The sequence below is a fragment of the Taurulus bubalis genome, assembly GCF_910589615.1.
Source record: "Taurulus bubalis genome assembly, chromosome: 10".
In the NCBI taxonomy this organism is placed as follows: Eukaryota; Metazoa; Chordata; class Actinopteri; order Perciformes; family Cottidae; genus Taurulus; species Taurulus bubalis.
The window spans coordinates 16966764-16984549 of record NC_136598.1 but is presented as its reverse complement, the minus strand read 5'-3'; the positions used below and the strand labels follow the sequence as shown (position 1 = coordinate 16984549).

At 40.9% G+C, this 17786-nt stretch overlaps 1 protein-coding gene across 1 annotated transcript in view; it reads left to right on the top strand.

Annotated features, from left to right (window-relative positions):
* Positions 1-17786, top strand: part of fchsd2 (FCH and double SH3 domains 2) — a gene marked incomplete at both ends in the record, with an annotated part of 52715 nt that overhangs the window by 15191 nt on the left and 19738 nt on the right. Inside the window, 6 exons of the mRNA XM_079224983.1 lie at positions 10424-10503; positions 11083-11227; positions 11395-11528; positions 12837-12891; positions 13116-13244; positions 17584-17706. Coding sequence (XP_079081109.1) covers positions 10424-10503; positions 11083-11227; positions 11395-11528; positions 12837-12891; positions 13116-13244; positions 17584-17706 — 666 coding nt within the window. The remainder of the gene's footprint in view (positions 1-10423; positions 10504-11082; positions 11228-11394; positions 11529-12836; positions 12892-13115; positions 13245-17583; positions 17707-17786) is intronic.

Below are 17786 nucleotides of genomic sequence, written 5' to 3'. Positions count from 1 at the left end.
CAAACAAAATGCCAAACATTGGCTGGTTCCAACTTCTTAAATGTGAGAATTTGCTATTTAATATCAATAGACATTGAGTTGGGTTTTCAAATGTGTTATTCCAACAACTAAGTCACTTGGAGATTGTCCAGTGCTATAATGGTGCTGGCTGTATTTTAGTTGGTCAAAGTGCCAGTCTCATGAACAAGAGATCCTGGGTTCAAATCTCAGCAGTGCCTTTTCTACAGTCTAGTGTGTACATGTAGGAGATTGTCGATCAGAAGAAGGAAACAAAGTGAAGCGCTGCTTGTCCCTGAAAAACAAATGAGGATACTTGTGCATTGCACCCCCACTTGACCTCACACTGCGATGCTGTGCGAGTATAAATGCTTTAATAGTGAAGATAAAAGATATATGTAGACAAACTAAAAAGGGTTTATATGTCAGGATTAGATTAGTCAACTTTGTGGCCTGAAATTATACTCGGAGGCCCAACAAGTCTTGTGAGTTATCATGTTGTGGATCGTATTGTTTTGTATTCTGCTTGTTGGAGCAGTTCAAACCTTTTGAAATTGGATTTGTAAGAACTTTTATTCTATGAAACAGATCAGTACATCATTCTTCCACTACCCCAAAGGTTCAAAGTTTGGGCATTAAGCACTTATTGTTTCATTTAAATTGAGCACATTACTTACAGATTAAACCTCATTAAACAGGGCACACAAAAGCTGTGGTCACACTCCATTTTCCTTTATTTTGTCATTTCTGTTTTAAATGCAATATGTTTTAAGGTGATTCAATTCAATATATTGCGTTTTTAAAACTTCATTTTGAGGTTTCCTTAGTTGATCATTGTCATGGCGCTGTGGCTTAGTTGGCTAAGTGCCTGTCTTCACAAAGAAGGCCCTGGGTCCAAATCTCAGCTGAGCCTTTTATCCAGCGCCGCACTATCGTACTTGAGGAGATTGTTGGGAAATGGAAAGGGAAATGTGTAGTATAACGAATAGCAGCATCAGTATTAAAAGTCCCTTAAAGCCTCAACGCAAGTTCACAAGTTGTGCATTAAGCGCTTAATGTTTTCAGTTGAATTTGGCTGTTCAGCACATTTGTTACAGATTAAATTTAAACTGTTAAATTAATGCTTAAGGGTTATTTGTTTCAGGCAACTGGCCAGTATGTGAAAAGCCAAACGCATAAAAAGAGATTGAAAACAAGTGAATATAATGTAGAAATAGTTGAATGAAAGTCTTGAACAATAGTTCAGTATAACCTACACTGCTACTTTGCTCTTCTAATGAGGCCTCAAGCTAAAGAATTGGCAAAGCAGAACTGATAATTTGCTAACTCTTTGAAATGTCTTCATGCAATTAGAGCACCTTCTATGCAGAAAGCATGCTCTAATCGCTTTTTTAAATGGGATCCTTTTTTTTAGTGTGTGAACATTGTAGATATATACACTATATGTTGTGTCGCTGTAAATGGTGGGATGAATCGCTCACACTCAAACTCAGCTGTATCAGATAGATACTTATTATGGTACTTTCATTTCCCTTCAGTTACTGTGTCTGTTCTGTTGAAAATAAGAATGTATGTTTACCTGGTTGAAACAAAAAATCTTGTATGTGCAGCCAACTTAGGTCAAGTACTTTTTATGTCCTGCTGGCCACATTTGGTTTCACTTCCCATATTATTTGGTTATACACCTATGTTTAGTATTTCTCTTTCGTTTGAGCATTCTTTCTTCCTGTTTTCAGATTTATGAAATGGTGCATAGTGATCATACATCTTGTAAATTGGAGACAGCGAAGGTTTATTTTGCATATAAATAAGCCACAGTATATCCACTGAGCACTGGATGAAGCCATTACTCAGTGTATACTGCTTTGTATTTTTTGCCATTTGTAATCATACCAGCAAGCAGCTCTCAATGATCGGAGTACTCTCAGTAGACCTCTTTAACAGGCGGGACATCAGTCTCACAACTACCATTCCGAAACCAACTTAAGGTTATGCAATCTGTGTTGGTTCAAACATCTAATACACAATCTCCCTTAAAAGAATGCTTAAAAGAATGCTTCATCCTCAAAGTGATCATTTGTTAATCAATTACTCACCTGTGTTACCTTGAATTCATTAAGAAAACTTTGTTCATCTGGTATGCCTCCACAGTGTGCAAAGAATCCACACAACTTGTGTAGACACCACACTCACACATGAGTGTGGTGTCACACATTTGGTGTCACACATTTGCTTAAACTAGGGATTGCACTGATAGCAATAGTTGATATCGGGCATATACAGCCTCAAATAGCTGGCTTGGGAATCAGCCTACAGTGTATTAATGAAACACTGGCATCAGATCGGTGCTACCCACTGCCAGCGTGTCTAATTGGGATTGTAAATGTCAAAATGCTGCATCCCTAGCTAAAACCAGTCTATTTATAATACTTTTTTGTATGTGAGTAATTGATATACAAATGATGATTTTGGGGGGTGAAATATTCCTTTTAAAGCCAGGTGGGCCAAGGTAACACAGTTCAAGCTCAAAACACTGAGTACTCTTTGAGACATTTCAATTGCCATTTTGTACAACATTATTACATTATATATGCAAAACAATCATTCAAATAATTTAAAAAGAAAATAGGCAGATGTATTGATAGTAAAGGTAATCTTTAGTTAGAGTCCAATGTGCTGCCAGTTTTAAAGCAAGGAAAGAGTTACTTGTCTTTCCTGCTTTAAAATGTGACTAAGTATGTTTTCAGACTTTACTTTTTGAGGCAATAAACTGAATTGCATTCCATTAAGATAATGTTTGTTGAAACAGAGCTTTTGATCCCTTGAAACTGAAGATTATTTAGAGCTAAGGGGCTGTATCATCAGCTATAATCATCAGTATTCAGGCTTGAGGGGAGGCATTTACGAGTGTTTGTATTTCTAAACATGGTAGCAGGAATGACTGCTTCCTTACCATTAAATTATTTTTACACATCAGGCAGCCACTGTGTAGTGTGCAGCAGATTTGTCAGGACGCACAAAACCAAAAAGCATTTCCCAGTAGATGGCTGTGTCAGCACACTCCTCTTCCCAAGCATATTTGAACGGCGTCTGTGTAAAAACCAAGCAGTGCCTGCCGCCAACAGTGTGAATGAGTCTTGATTTTTTTATTGTATTTTGATGCTGCTGAGCTTAAGCCCTCACCCGCTCTCTCTCACACACACACACACACACACACACACGCACACACACGCACACACACGCACACACACGCACACACACACACACACACACACACACACACACACACACACACACACACACACACACACACACTTGAAAATCCTCCTGTAGCTTAATGAAAAACATTTGAATACATCATCAATCCAGCTCTGAAGTGCATATTAACATATTCACTCTATGCAGCTATCCACACATTGCTCTTATTTTGTAGCCATAATATCCCAAATGTACATTTACACGATGGGATGAGATGGAGAGAATGAAAAAGCTGTCCAAAGAGGGGAGAAAAGTGTGTCTTCATTTGCATGTAGTTTGAATGATTAAGTGTGAATTTACCTGTGGTCAACCCCTCTGGTTTCAGACACTCATTATCTCTCTCACTTGCTTTCTCTCTATCTCGCTCTCTCTGCTCCCTCAGCACTGTCTTGCTCACCTTCGAAATAAAGGTTGCCTAGCAACGCCCCCACCCCCCCTCTACTCAGTAGGACAATGTAATTGTAGTGTGTGCTTAAATGTATGTGTATTAATGTGTGGGAATGTCTCAGTACATTGTTTTTTTAAATGTTGGGATCTGACAAAAGCAAGTTTGGTTATGATCAGGTATAAAAATGTAATTATTTATATTAGTCATTGAATAATATCAGTAGGATTATTAATACAGATTATGGATAAAGTTTCAAATTTGGTGTTGATGTCAATATTTAAGATACTATTCCACATTTAGAGTAAATGGTTGAATCCGAGCACTAACTATAACAACCAGCTATTACTACAATATGCACAAAATATTCACAGAAAAGAGTTTATTTACTTAACAATACGGATAAAAAAAAAAAATTATATAAATCAACAAACATCTGTTATACAATTACAGGGTGTGGGGTGTGTGTGTAGGAGACGGAGGAGAGAGAAAAGGGGAGCAAGAGAGAGGAGAGGCTGACGTAGTCACGTAATTGATTACGCCATGTGAGACTCAACAATGGCGACATGGTTAACTAAAAAGGGGGGATGCGACACACAATGGAGGCCGTGCTTAACACAGCACATGTGTATGAAATGAGTGTAACGCCGTGCGTTCGTGTGTGAGCGTGTACATGTGTACAAGGAAAACACGCAAAGCAAAGGAAATCCTCACTACAGCACTAAACTATAGTAACTGCAACTTTATCACACAGAAACCCGACTGGCGAACTCGGGTTCAGCAGCCACAGCAAAGGTCATTTAACTGACTTTACTCGTGGTGGCGGGTCAAAACACAACAAAGCCCAGCAGTGTGGAACAACACTATTACAGCAGCAACAAGCAGAGATCTTCCTTCTGTAGGTTAAAGTAGGGGAGTTTGGGCCAAGTTATCCGTTTCTCCTTCAGGCTCAAAGTGTGTGAACCCAAAAACTGTCTGTTGGTCGACCAGCGAGGTGGGGACTGCTACTTAGGTTTTTTTCTCGGGGTATCAATGTTGTTTTTACCTCCTTGTAGCAACGTGAGTGAGGGTGAAGGTGGGTGCTTTTACGTTTTTACATGTTTACATTTACAGTATAGGACATCATGGCCACATGGGGTTACCGTGGGGCTTGTCCAATGAGTGTTGTGGTTTAAACCAAATCTCACACTTAGATGGGGTTTGGCGCGGTTTAAACCAGATTTTATTTTTCACATGAAGGCCTCTCTCTTTGTTGTCCCAACATAAATATGAATGGGAAATGGATAAGCTAACTAATGATTTGCTCCCCTTACTGTTATCTAAATATCATTTTATTATGGCACGTCTGCCCTTGCCTCTTGTCTCTCTTTCCACGACACACTCAGGTAATCGACTGCTGGGGGAATCTCCACTCACTCATTGGCCCCCTCCTGGTGATACACGCAGATATCCAGCCAATCAGCACGGTCCAACAGAGAGATGGACAGAGAAAGTGGGAGGAAGACGGAGGGAAGGCTCAAGCTGAAAGAGACAAAGAGGCAGGGAAAGAAATAGACATGCGCATTTAAAAAAAATAGAGGAAAAGACTGAAGGGGTGGTGTAGAAAGGACAACGGAGCGAGAAAGAAAGTGAAGATGCTGTTATTTAACCTTTGTCCTCTCACTGTCTCAGATCAGACGTCCCCTCCCTTTGTGAAGGAGTCGGCACATTACCAGCCGCCAATCCAATAGTTTGATTGGTGGCCATGTTTTCTATGTGTGTTAGCATGTCAGTGTGAGCTATTTCTCCTGTATTCCCCTCCCACAATCAGCATTGCTGGAATAGTTTTCGGCTGGGGTCACACTTCACTGCACTGCCCAAAAAGGCCAGTCGGCTGTGGCTGTCGCTGTGTGTGTGTGTGTGTGTGTGTGTGTGTGTGTGTGTGTGTGTGTGTGTGTGTGTGTGTGTGTGTGTGTGTGTGTGTGTCTCTCTGCGCACCAGTAGTGCCCTGTCATGTAAATCAGCCGTGACATTATGGGTGGTTTTCATTTAACTCCTCTAAATAAAATGTGGATTTTCAGGTTCAGTTCATACATCAGATCTGAAATAGTCTACCCACAGTAGAAACTCTGCAAATGTAGACCACACTCAAAACAGAGTGCTTTGAAATTCTAATTACATTTTCTCCTCTCCATCTTGTCTTTTTTTTATCCATCTCCTGCTCTTGCTGTATTCTTCTCATCCTTTCTTCCTGCCATACCTTGGCACATACCTTACATAACAAATAGCTTGTGCACACACCCATTAAAGCCCACTTATCAATTATGTATTTGTCTCTAATGTATCCAACATTTGAGATACATAGAATAGACATTCATTATGTTAAGGTTAACAGGAGGGAAAATAAGTCTGAGAACCGGAAAGAGACGACGTTGAGGAAAGTGACGATTTCTCTTTCATCTTTCTGTTCTCTCTCACACATACACACTTGCAGATACATCACACACAAATGACCTTTTACAACACATCATTGCTATCTGTTTCAATCTTCTTTTAAACAAAAGCAGCCATAGTAGTTCTGTATTATTTCTCTTGGTCTCCCCTCCTCTTCCATTCACCCTCCTCTTACTTACCCCCTGTCTTTATCTTAGCTTACTTTGCAGAGGTGGATGTCAAAGACGTCCTAACACACACACACACACACACACACACACGTACTAACGAGGCAGAGAAGTGCAGACGGGAAGAGACGGGAGAGAAAATCAAGTATATTGATTGAGGAGGAAGTTGAGAAAGTAAGAGGGTTGAAAAGGCAGACACACAAAGCTAGGAAGAAATCAGAGAGCGAGACAGCAGATAGAAAGTGAGTGAAAGTGACTGAGCCAGACACGGTAGAAAATAAGTGAGTGGAAGAGCGAGGTAAACAGAAGTATCAAGGTGACTGTCTGCGGAGTTATTTGGCAGAATGTGCAGCGAAGAGAACAGTGACTAATGCAAGGGAAGAGCAGCGGTATGAAGGGATGAATGAAGCATGCAAACTGGCTGACAGCCGCTAATGAATTATGATTTTAACAACATCCTCAACTTGAATTCTTGCTCTCTGAATTTCCTTGTGTCCTCTTTGCAATATAGTAATATAGTACCTCTCAATTAAGTTTGCTCTAAAGTAATCATTAGTACCTGTTGTATGGGCAGCCTGGGGTAAAATAAAAGAACAGTAAACATGTCATTGGACAAAACAAACAGTTGCCTCAGGCCTATTACTAACAGTTATGTCACCTTATTGTGACTTGTAATTGTAGTGTCTCCTATGGACTTATCAGTCATACAAAAAAAAAATCCAGAATGCCGCTGTGAACACACAAAAGAACTCACAGAAACCGCTTTGCAACGATGGAAATACTTGTTGGCCGTTAGCTTACAAACTGGCTTAAAATACACAATATTCAACAATAATCAGCCTCTCTTCCTCTTCCTTTTACTTTTTCTTTGTCAGTCAACCCCAGGATATCCTGCTGTTTGGGTACCCTGTTTGCCACTGATCACAAAAACAGGATGTATGTGTGCGAGTGTGTCTGTTTCACTGTGTGTGTGTGTGTGTGTGTGTGTGTGTGTGTGTGTGTGTGTGTGTGTGTGTGTGTGTGTGTGTGTGTGTGTGTGTGTGTGTGTGTGTGTGTGTGTGTGTGTGTGTGTGTGTAATAAAAGGAGCAGTTCCACCTCACCCAGACCACACAGGAAGGGCAAAGGAGAGAGAGGGAGTTGCCATAGTAACGTGCTGTTCAGGTGATGACAGCATAGAAAGGAGGATGGAGGGATGAGATGAGAAGGAGGCTGTGGAGAGAGGATACAGAGAGAAATATAGACAGGTAGAGAAGAAGAAAACGGAGTAGAAGAAGGGAAGAGAGGCAGTGAGGTGAAATGAAAGCAACCAAAATCCTCCCAAGTCAGCCAGCAACACCTCAGCTGTCACCAATCAGTCACTCGGTGTGTTTCTCGCCATTCAGTCGTTGCCAAGTGTAGCTGCCATTGCTCTCGTTCATATAAGAGGTATGACACCATCGAGTCATCTGAGAGGCATTCAATTATGCGCGGACAAATGTTGTGGCTGTAATTGTTCCTTCTTGATTTCTTTCCTAAGACTTCCCACAGTCCTTGTTCCGTGCAAAAAATACACGGTAACATGAGCCTTCAACAGAAGAAGCTACTGGGAATTAATTTGGTACACAGACTGACTATCAGTAAGGTACTGCACATACATAGTTTTCAAGTAGGCTCCATTAAGAGCATGTACTGTTTTGATTGGTTAATGTATTTGCCCTCAGTGTCTCTGGTAACCTCATGGAAAGGGACTTTGATCAGTTGTCATTGCTATAAGTTTCACAGTCAACTGGCTGAAGGATGTGCACATAGTGTCCACAAGGGGCCACTAATGAGGGCTAACCCCAGATGTTCAACTGGACCAAATTCAAGATACAGTATCTAGTGTCATTGTATTGTTGATAAATTGATGGGGAGCAGTGTGGTGCGGTGGTCAAGCTGTCAAATCAGTCCTCCTGTCAGCCAGCCAGCTCACAGTCAGTGGCTGTCTCAGCTGTCAGTCACTGTTCTCACGTAACCCCCCCAGAAATACACACACACACACACACACACACACACACAAACACACACACGCTTATTTAAATGGTCCCTGTTTATACAGCAGGAAGGAAATTGAATCCCAGGCTCTTCTATTGCAATTTTAATGTTGTGTGCTTTTCCAGCCCTCCTTCACACACTCTCTCTTCTCCTCTTTATTTTTTATTTTTTTAACAAACACAGTTGCAGAGTCTCTCAGCCTTTCATCAAACCCATCCACACCCACTCCACCCTTCCCTAGAGAGTGTGAGAGGTTGAGTATACTTGAAGCAAATATAATTCCTCATGAATTGGACAGGGTGTGTGTGTGTGTTTACTTAATCTGGTATGTTTCTGGTACTTAAGACTCTGACTGTAGTTTACATCAATGAGGCTGGCATCGGCTCACCATTCCCTGACTAAGATAATTAGGAATAGGTTTCCTCTTCTTTGTGTATGATACTGTATGTGCATCTTCATGGCAGCATGACTCAAAGTAGTACTGACCTCTACACTTAATTTAAGCTACTACACAATATTTACTCCACTGGCTGCCAACTTACTCAGACGGTAACACGGTAATGGGAAGTTGTTCTTAGACTTAAGCACTGACTCTTTTCTCAAGGATTAAATGGTGGGTGCCAAGGGTCACTGTGTCACTATCTCCCCAAGGACACATGCTTGTGTGTCAGCTGGAGGGAACCGAGTTTCAGCTCCAGAGAACAAGAGAAGGAACTATTCTTTTTTATGATGGCCCCATTCACCATCTGCGAAAGGTAAAAAGGGAAGGGAGGGAGAGAGTGAGAGATAGAAGGTGATTCAATGAAATATGTATAACTAAAGAGAGAGTGGACGAAGATATGTGGCAAGTAATGATGAGGCTTGAGGGGGTGAAGAGATCAATGTTGTAACATTGAAAATAGATCTGTTAGAATGATAATACTAAAGATGGAGAGTGAAGGATGGAGAGAGAGAGAAACAAAGAGAGTTGCTAACTGGGAGGCTGATTTGAAAACAAAATTGAGAGACCAGATTTACATGCAGATTTATATTTATGAGGGAAGAATGAGCCTTGGAGGAATTAATTAATATGTCCCTAAGGACTGTTTGTCCTGGTTGGGTTGTCGTATTAGTTGTTTTGGTTTGTTAACAACTGTTTTATTAATGAGGATTTGGACACACACACACACACACACACACACACACACACACACACACACACACACACACACACACACTCACTCCAGCATCTGCGAGTTGTCTCTACTGACACAGTGACCCAGTCCAGTAGATGTAGGTTACCCTTTCTTTCAGCCCTCTGGGTTTCTGCTCACACTCACAGGAGCTGACTGGGGAGTCATTGTTGCTGACGTGGGGCTGATCCATCTTATTGCTGTATTGTGTTTACTGAGCAAAACACAAGATTTTGGCTGTGTTCTTGAAACAGAACTATAATGAAAAAGACAGTTGTGAGGCGGCCAAGCTAGAATGAAATCCAAATCAGTCATGTCAGAGCCGCTCTCACTGTGATACTGTGCTAGTTAAGTCTTGATCTGGTTACTCAAGTGATTCGTCTCATCGCCCAAAGGAAAATGTAAAATACACTATGTAAAGTACACTTTCCTGCTTCAGTCTACTAAATCTTTCCTCAACCTTAGTCTTATGAATGAGTTTCAAAAGCTTCATATGTGCTAAGAAAGGTTGTTATGTTACGAGAGAGCAGAACAGTAACAGTTCCTTGAAATCTCCATTTAAAAATTTGCAATCTTTGGAATTTAAAATGTTTTATATTGTGGACAGGAAAAGCAACAGCTGTCTGTTAACATTGTACGTATAGACGCATAGACAGAACATGGTGCAGGTCGACAGTTTATCTTCTGCTCTGATATTATATATTGATATCCAATATAAGATTGGTTACAATTACAGGATGGATAAATATAAATATATGTTTGATAAGTGGTCATGGTATAAGTGCCCAGCACCTCAAGGTATACTAAACAGGATCATATTTGACTCAATAGATTTCATGTTGTGTTCTTGCCTCCACTTTGTCCTTTATTTATTCCATACATTCTTACATGTTACAAATACATTGTAATTTAGAAACAGTACAAACTAGTCAGAAAACAGGAGATACTTTGCCTTTTAATGTTTCTCACTACAGCATCTTTACTCTTGTGCTTTCAGGCTCTGCAGAAGTTAGCGAGCCAGTACCTGAAGAGAGACTGGCCTGCAATCAACCCTGATGACCAGAGAACAGACTACAGGTGTGTGTGTGTGTGTGTGTGTGTGTGTGTGTGTGTGTGTGTGTGTGCGCGTGTTAGGACGTCTTTGACATCCACCTCTGCAGAGTAAGACATAATGTAAGACATACATGTAACACATGTAGAAGTAGGCAACCAATTTTTTTCCCATAAAGCACAGCTAATTTTGCAGCCCTTCTAAATTGCTTGCACCTCCAGTTGCTGCATTGCGCCAACATTATTGGAAAACCACAACATGGTCTATAGAACAACTTATGAGTAATTATTTACCATAACAGGGGAACTTTAAGGTGGATTCAACTTATTGTGAAAACCAGAAATGGAGGCATTAACTCTGCAGTTTATAGTTTTACTGATATTAGTTTTGTGTTTGTTAATTTGAGCAACCACTGCAACATTTCTACACAAATCTTTTCCCCTTCCAGTTGCATGCACGTACAGCTTCTCTGGCCCACAGTGGTGAGGAGAATAATAAATTCAGCCACTCCGTAGGAGAACTTTATGATTTTCCAATTGCTCTTGGGAGTGTAAGTTGTAGAACAGCAACCATCCAGCATGTTGGTGCTTTCTCTCTCCAACTAGGAATGTGTATGCAGTGTGGAGGTCCTACTTAGAAGGTACAGTGCAGGTGAGCCAATCTAGGCTCAACGTGTGTGACAACTACAAAAGTCAAGTGTCAGAGCCTGCTAAGACTGTCAGACTCTACAAGGAGCAGCAACTCAAAAAGGTGAGTTGATGCGTGTACAGTGAGAGTTAGTCATAGTTTCCTGAAGCATTCTTTGTTCTCTATCCGTCTCTATAACCACCTTCCATGTACTCACACTGAGTTATTGTGACTCATGTTGGTCTGCTCTTTTTCTAACAGCTTGCCTGTTTTCCTTTTTCTCTTCACAGACCATAGATCAGTTGAGTGGAATTCAAGCAGAGCTGCAGGAGTCAGTGAAGGAGTTGGCCAAAGCCAAGAAGAAATACTACGACTGTGAGCAGGTTGCCCACGCTGTACGAGAGAAGGCTGACATAGAGGCCAAGTAAGCTCACCGTGTGTGTGTGTGTGTGTGTGTGTGTGTGTGTGTGTGTGTGTGTGTGTGTGTGTGTGTGTGTGTGTGTGTGTGTGGATGTACGGACAAATAAAAATGTCTAGCCAGATGTTCTCCATTGTCAGAATGAATACCATCAAACAAACAAAGTTGGTTAACCTCACGGAGAGAGAATATGTTTGTATGCAAGTCTTGTGTGTTTGTTTGTGCGTGAAAGAGAGAGAGAAACATGAGGGCTGAAAGAAGCAATCAGTTACATAGTGGTGTTTATGAGTCAGACAAATAGAATACAGAAGAAAAGAGACCACCACACCACAGTACGGAACCACAGTTTGACAACAAGCAATACACTAAACCTGAATCAAGTCTGTGGTTTTTCTGCAGCTTTCTAGGATTGAAAGATAGATTCCACTAAATAGTCCGTAGAGTAGTAGAGAAACTTGAGTTTCTACTATAAGTAAAATCTTTTTGGAAGCTTTGCACCACAATTATTGCTATGGTTTGTTCCAGAGAGGATGAGTGTTGTTTTCCTTTCAGCTCTTGGTAACAGCAGCTACGGTGACATTTAGCTCCGGTTAGCGCCCACATCGATTGGCCAGTCAACTCTTTTCTGTTCCCTATCACTCAGTAGAAAAAGACATAGGCACAGAAATGAATGCATTGCCGCTGTTCTGCTATGCGAGTGTACGTGTGTGTATTTCATTAGAGAAAAATGCCGAGACATTAGTCCTCGTCGGGCACGAGGAACACACTGGAAGAAGTTGGTGTGAATGCAGAGTCACAACACACACCTCATACTTTTAACACCACTTGGCTGCATAAAGCAGGGTTACATAAGTAGAAACAAACCACACATATACTCACACATATAGCGACAGACATCATCACACACTCATATTGCATTTTTCATCTGTATGTGTGAGAGTTAATGGAATATGCACAGCCTGTATCAGCACAGTGGAACAAAGAATTTGACCATACAGGCTCGCTTATGTTATAAGACAGGTCTTTCCGATATCACCATCAGTATGAATCACAATAGCTGGATCAGGCTGAGAATTGCTGCTGTCGAGCTCCACCTTTTCCAGAGCCAATATATGATACCTGCGGTGAATCAGAGTTAAGATATTGTAGAAGTGCCTGGACCTTTTCACTCTTTCTACCTTACTTTGTTGTTTATATTTGTGTTGAATTAGATACTGTATATGCATTTGTGCTTAATTGCCTTCCTATTTATTTGTTGAAATTAAAATTACATCCAAGATTAACTTCTTTGCTTGCTCTGTTTTGTTATTTCAGGTCGAAACTGGGTCTTTTTCAGTCAAGAATTAGTTTACAGAAAGCAAGTGTTAAGGTAAGAGAGCTCACTCACTAATACACAAACACAACACTGTCACTCCCTCTTGAGAGCACACTCTTTTAAAACATGATACAAAAAGACCTAATGGTTGTTTCACTTTGCTTCTCTAATGAGAACCTAAAAAAAGACTCCTGTACTCCGCTTAAGGCTTAAAGCTTAAAGCTCTGGTCTATTGCTATAATGCAGTATTGCAGTATCGTCTGTCTCTGTCATTTCAGTTGAAAGCTAAGAGAAGTGACTGTAACTCAAAGGCGACACAAGCCAGGAATGACTACCTGCTAACGCTAGCTGCTGCCAACGCTCACCATGACCGCTACTACCACACAGATCTACTGCACTGCATACAGGTATTTACATGAATATATGTGTAAATATGTGAGGGGTGTGAGAGAGAGAATACATGTGGACATTTTGGTAAAACTGTACATTTCTAGGCAGCTCAAATTGTTGTTTTGAATGCTATTGTTTTTCTACAACAAGTGCCATCTTAAGAATCTCAGGAGCTGATAATACCCAGGGGGATTTTCCAGGAACGGTAACACATTTTCTTGTTCTAAAATTCAAAGAGGGAAACTACTTTGAATTGAAGCTCAATTTGGGATCAAATGTCTTTCTTTTATGAGCGCACAAAGACTCCCTCCAAGTAGTTTGAGGGGGGAAAAATCATATATGAGAAAGTGATGATTTCACAGTTTTGAGTCTTCAAAGAGAGTCAAATAGAGTTCTCTGGATTTGTGATTTGAAAGGGGCTTATGCAAAGAAAAATCCTACAAAATGAGCCACCCTGATGTTTGCTTTTACCAAATGATTGGTAGGCATGAAATTCTATTTTCCACAATGTCGAATGAACTGTATTAAGGACAGAGGAATTCTCAGAAGGTTTTGACGTAGGTTGTCATTTTTTTTTGTAGAAGGAATAGAAAAGGTCATCCAAATATGAATGCTAGCGAGTTTGCTGCATCCCTGTATATCACTGATGGCCTCATAATCACATCTGACACCTTTCTATGACTTGCGTCAGCGTGGACCTGAATGTGTGTTTTTTTCTTTTCTTAATATGGTTGTGGTATGGAATCTTAAAGCAGGCGCTCTAACTTAAGGTGATTCCTTGTGATAAAGAAGCCAGTTCGCCATCACTCATCTTTATGTCATCAGTGATTTCAAGCGTGGTACAGTGTGACCTTTCTGGTACTTGCACAGGAATCAAAATACAGGAGCAAAGTAGACTCAAATATCTGTATGCCATTGTGGTCACAAGACAAGAAATATGGGTCTATTAATGACAGGCAGAAATACACACACACACACACACACACACACACACACACACACACACACACACACACATAAATAACAGTCTGCTCTGACAGACACACCTCAGCTACTGTGTGGTGAATAGCTTGAGCAACTGACGTGACGGTGATGTAATCCTTTTGTAAATACTCTACAAACATGTCAGTATGACACACACACACATTTGTGTATTTTCTAACTTTAGATGCTTCTCCCTTGTTTTTCTTTCTCCCTCACTCTCACACACCCGGCCTTAGGCGTGTATGAGCATCTATACTATGAGGCCATTCTGAATAATAGATTCTTAGCTACTCGCGACAGAAGGACAGGACTGCAGGGAAATATGCACATACACAAATACATGGATGCAAACACACAAAGACAATGAGGGACATTGCTAGAGGGAAGCAATCTGCTCATCCCTCGCCTGCAGTTTTTTATTGTGGTGTTTACAGGTCTTTATGTAAAAGTCATTCACACAACACTTCTAACAGGGAGATGGAAAATTGCATCACAACTTCTTTTCACTGTTTCTGCTCCACATAGATTGAGAAACAGAGCAAAGAAAGCAACATTCATAGCAGCCATACAAAAATGCATAACCAAAACACCACAATAAAAACCCATAAAACATTATAGTAATTGGAGCAGCGAGGTAAAACCACAGAACTATTTTTTTGGGGGGCTTCTCCATTCATCCTGGCCCACATCGTCAACATCACTAATATATAACCTATAAAATGCTTTGTACTTTTATTGCATTAGATTGTCATGAACATTATCATTGGATACAGCCACAAGAGGGCATTTTGGAATAGGGACATATACTGCTAAAGTGTAATGTTCAGTTATGTTACAGATTGCTAACTTTATGGTAGTGAACGTTTGTCAGCTCTCACTAGTTCAAGACCGTTTCTGGTTTTAATATCAAACCATATAGAAAAATAGTCAATAGAGTGGTTTTATAGATTATGGGTTAAGAAGACTTGTAATAGAATGGCTTGTTTAGTTTGGAACTTTACTTCACAAACAGTGACTGTACTGACTGTTGCTGCAGAAATAGTGTGTGTCTTACACTGTGCTCTACTGTCCTTGTCAATGCGACAGTTGTAGTGAAAGGGCAGTGGAGAAACAGACCATACTCCACATCGCCCTCTGCTGGTGGCAGTCGATGCTCAAACTGACCCCTGCTAGACACATTGCTTGCACCTTTGCTGCTCTGTCTGGTTCCACTGTGCTGTACTTGTTGTTCCAGGCTGTTCCAGTCATTCAACCCAATAACACACACGCACATTGACCATGATATGGGGTTGGGGCTTTTTCTGGAAGCTGACTCCCTCTATTTCAACACTACCGTAAATGGATGAAAGAAGGAGGGGAGGAAGAGAAGAAAAGGGGAGGAGGAAATGAGCAGAGTGATGAGGGAACATTTATAGAGAAGTCAGCCAACAATCCACCCATAATGACATAATTTCCTTTTCAATTTCCCATTGTTTTATAAGTCTGTGTGTGTGTGTGTGTGTGTGTGTGTGTGTGTGTGTGTGTGTGTGTGTGTGTGTGTGTGTGTGTGTGTGTGTGTGTGTGTGTGCTACATTTGTTGAAGCTATGTGCATATTAAAAACACATGTTTTTGGATGGTAACTGTATGTGGTGTTTGTGAAAGGAAAAGAAGGTGCTACTGGGAGGTTGTAGACTTGGCCTCAAACATCCCCTGGCCAGAGTGTAGGCAGGTTTGTGAGAGTGTGAGTACTTTGCTTTGAGGAGAGTATAAGTATTTGGGAGAGGGTGTGTTTTTGTGTGTGTGTGTTTCTGGTCTCTGTGTTTTGTTGAATTGGAATCTGAACCCCTTCACCTTCCCCTGCAGCTGCGAGAACGCTATCCAAAGAACACTTCACACACACACACACACACACACACACACACACACACACACACACACACACACACACACACACACACACCATACACTCATTCTGTCTATCGCTCTTTCATACTTTGTCAATTGCTCCCTCTTCTCCTCTTCCATCCTCTCCATTAGCCTCTCTCTCTCTCTCTCTCTCTCTCTCTCGTTCCTCTGTCTGATCTGTCTGTTTGGCAACATGGCCTACAGCTTGGCAGCCCTACCCCAGCTCCCCTTTGAAAGGCTGTTCATTTGGACTGCATTAAAATGTCTTTATATCGCCACATCAAAAATCCTCTTCTAATGGGAAGAGCTCTCAAATGAAAACATCTGCTCTGTTTCTGTCCTCCTTTTGACTTCGATCTTGTCTCTCATTGTTAGTCTCACTTTTTTTGTATTCATAAAAATCTGCGTTCTGCGGCATAAGGTGATATAACATATGTTGCAGTTAGACTAGAATCTTTGGTGAGGGGTGTGTGTGTGTGTGTGTGTGTGTGTGTGTGTGTGTGTGTGTGTGTGTGTCAAACCATGTTTGAACTTTTAATAAACTGAAATCTTTATTGTAATACACACACACACACACACACAGGTGTTTACAAGCACTCTGGCTGATTAGACCACGAGTCAGGTTAAAGTGGTCTGTACACGTCCACACAGCCTTCTCAAGGCCTCTAATCAGGCCACACAAGTGAAAACACCTGTGTGACTGGATTATGGGTCTTCAATTACATTTGTATCATTCTGTGACCTGACAGATAAAACCGCATGTCTGACTTGTCTATTGTGACACTGTAAGTGGTGTATGATTGCTACAATTGTGTACAGATTGGGCAATTTGCTACAAAAAACTTTTTTTGTTTTCTGTGGAAGTCACTTGCTAAATTTATGAACAGGTTCTATGTTGTTTGAGGCAGTTGTGTCTCTTCCTTAAACATTATTATTATTAATGTGTAAACATACGCTTGAGTAAGGATTCCCTCATCCAATGCCTTTAGGAGAAAGACGGTTGAAACTTACTCCATATCCTTCTCTTATGTTCACAACTTGCGGACAACAAAGTAGCTGTCCAAACAAACTGCACTTTGTGAAACTTACGTACACATCCCTGCAGGTAAAGTTTGTTCCAGCCTCAACAACAAGGGACAGGAAGAAGACAAACATTGTTACAGACAGGCTCCCAGTTACAAAATAGTTGTGGTTAAATGATTGCTGGAAGTATGATGATGACAAATGAGGCACAATAGTGCACATAGGTCTAATGTTAAAATTCACATATGAATGAATGTAGAAAAACAGCAAATATATTGCTAAAGCTTTTGTGGTAACAGGCTTTGTTCTACTCTTTGACCCTCCTTCAATCCTCTGCCTGTCCCTTTCTAGGTGTCACCTCCTAATTCTCTTGTACCCTCTATTTTATTAAGGATTATGGAATTACAATGGATTAATCCATTCTTCACTGTAACCTCTGGTCCTTCTCCCTCTCTGTCCTCTAGGCTTTGGATGGCAGGATCTATGAGCATGTGAAAGACTACCTGGTAGAGCTGAGTCGTACTGAGCTAGAGGCCTCCACAGCCACTCACAACACTTTCCAGTTCCTGTTGGACAAATCCACAAGGGTGAGTCAGATGTGTTGAGTGACATGGGCCTTCTGTGCTCCTTTTTAAGTTAGTATTTGTAGAAATACAGCATTTCTTGG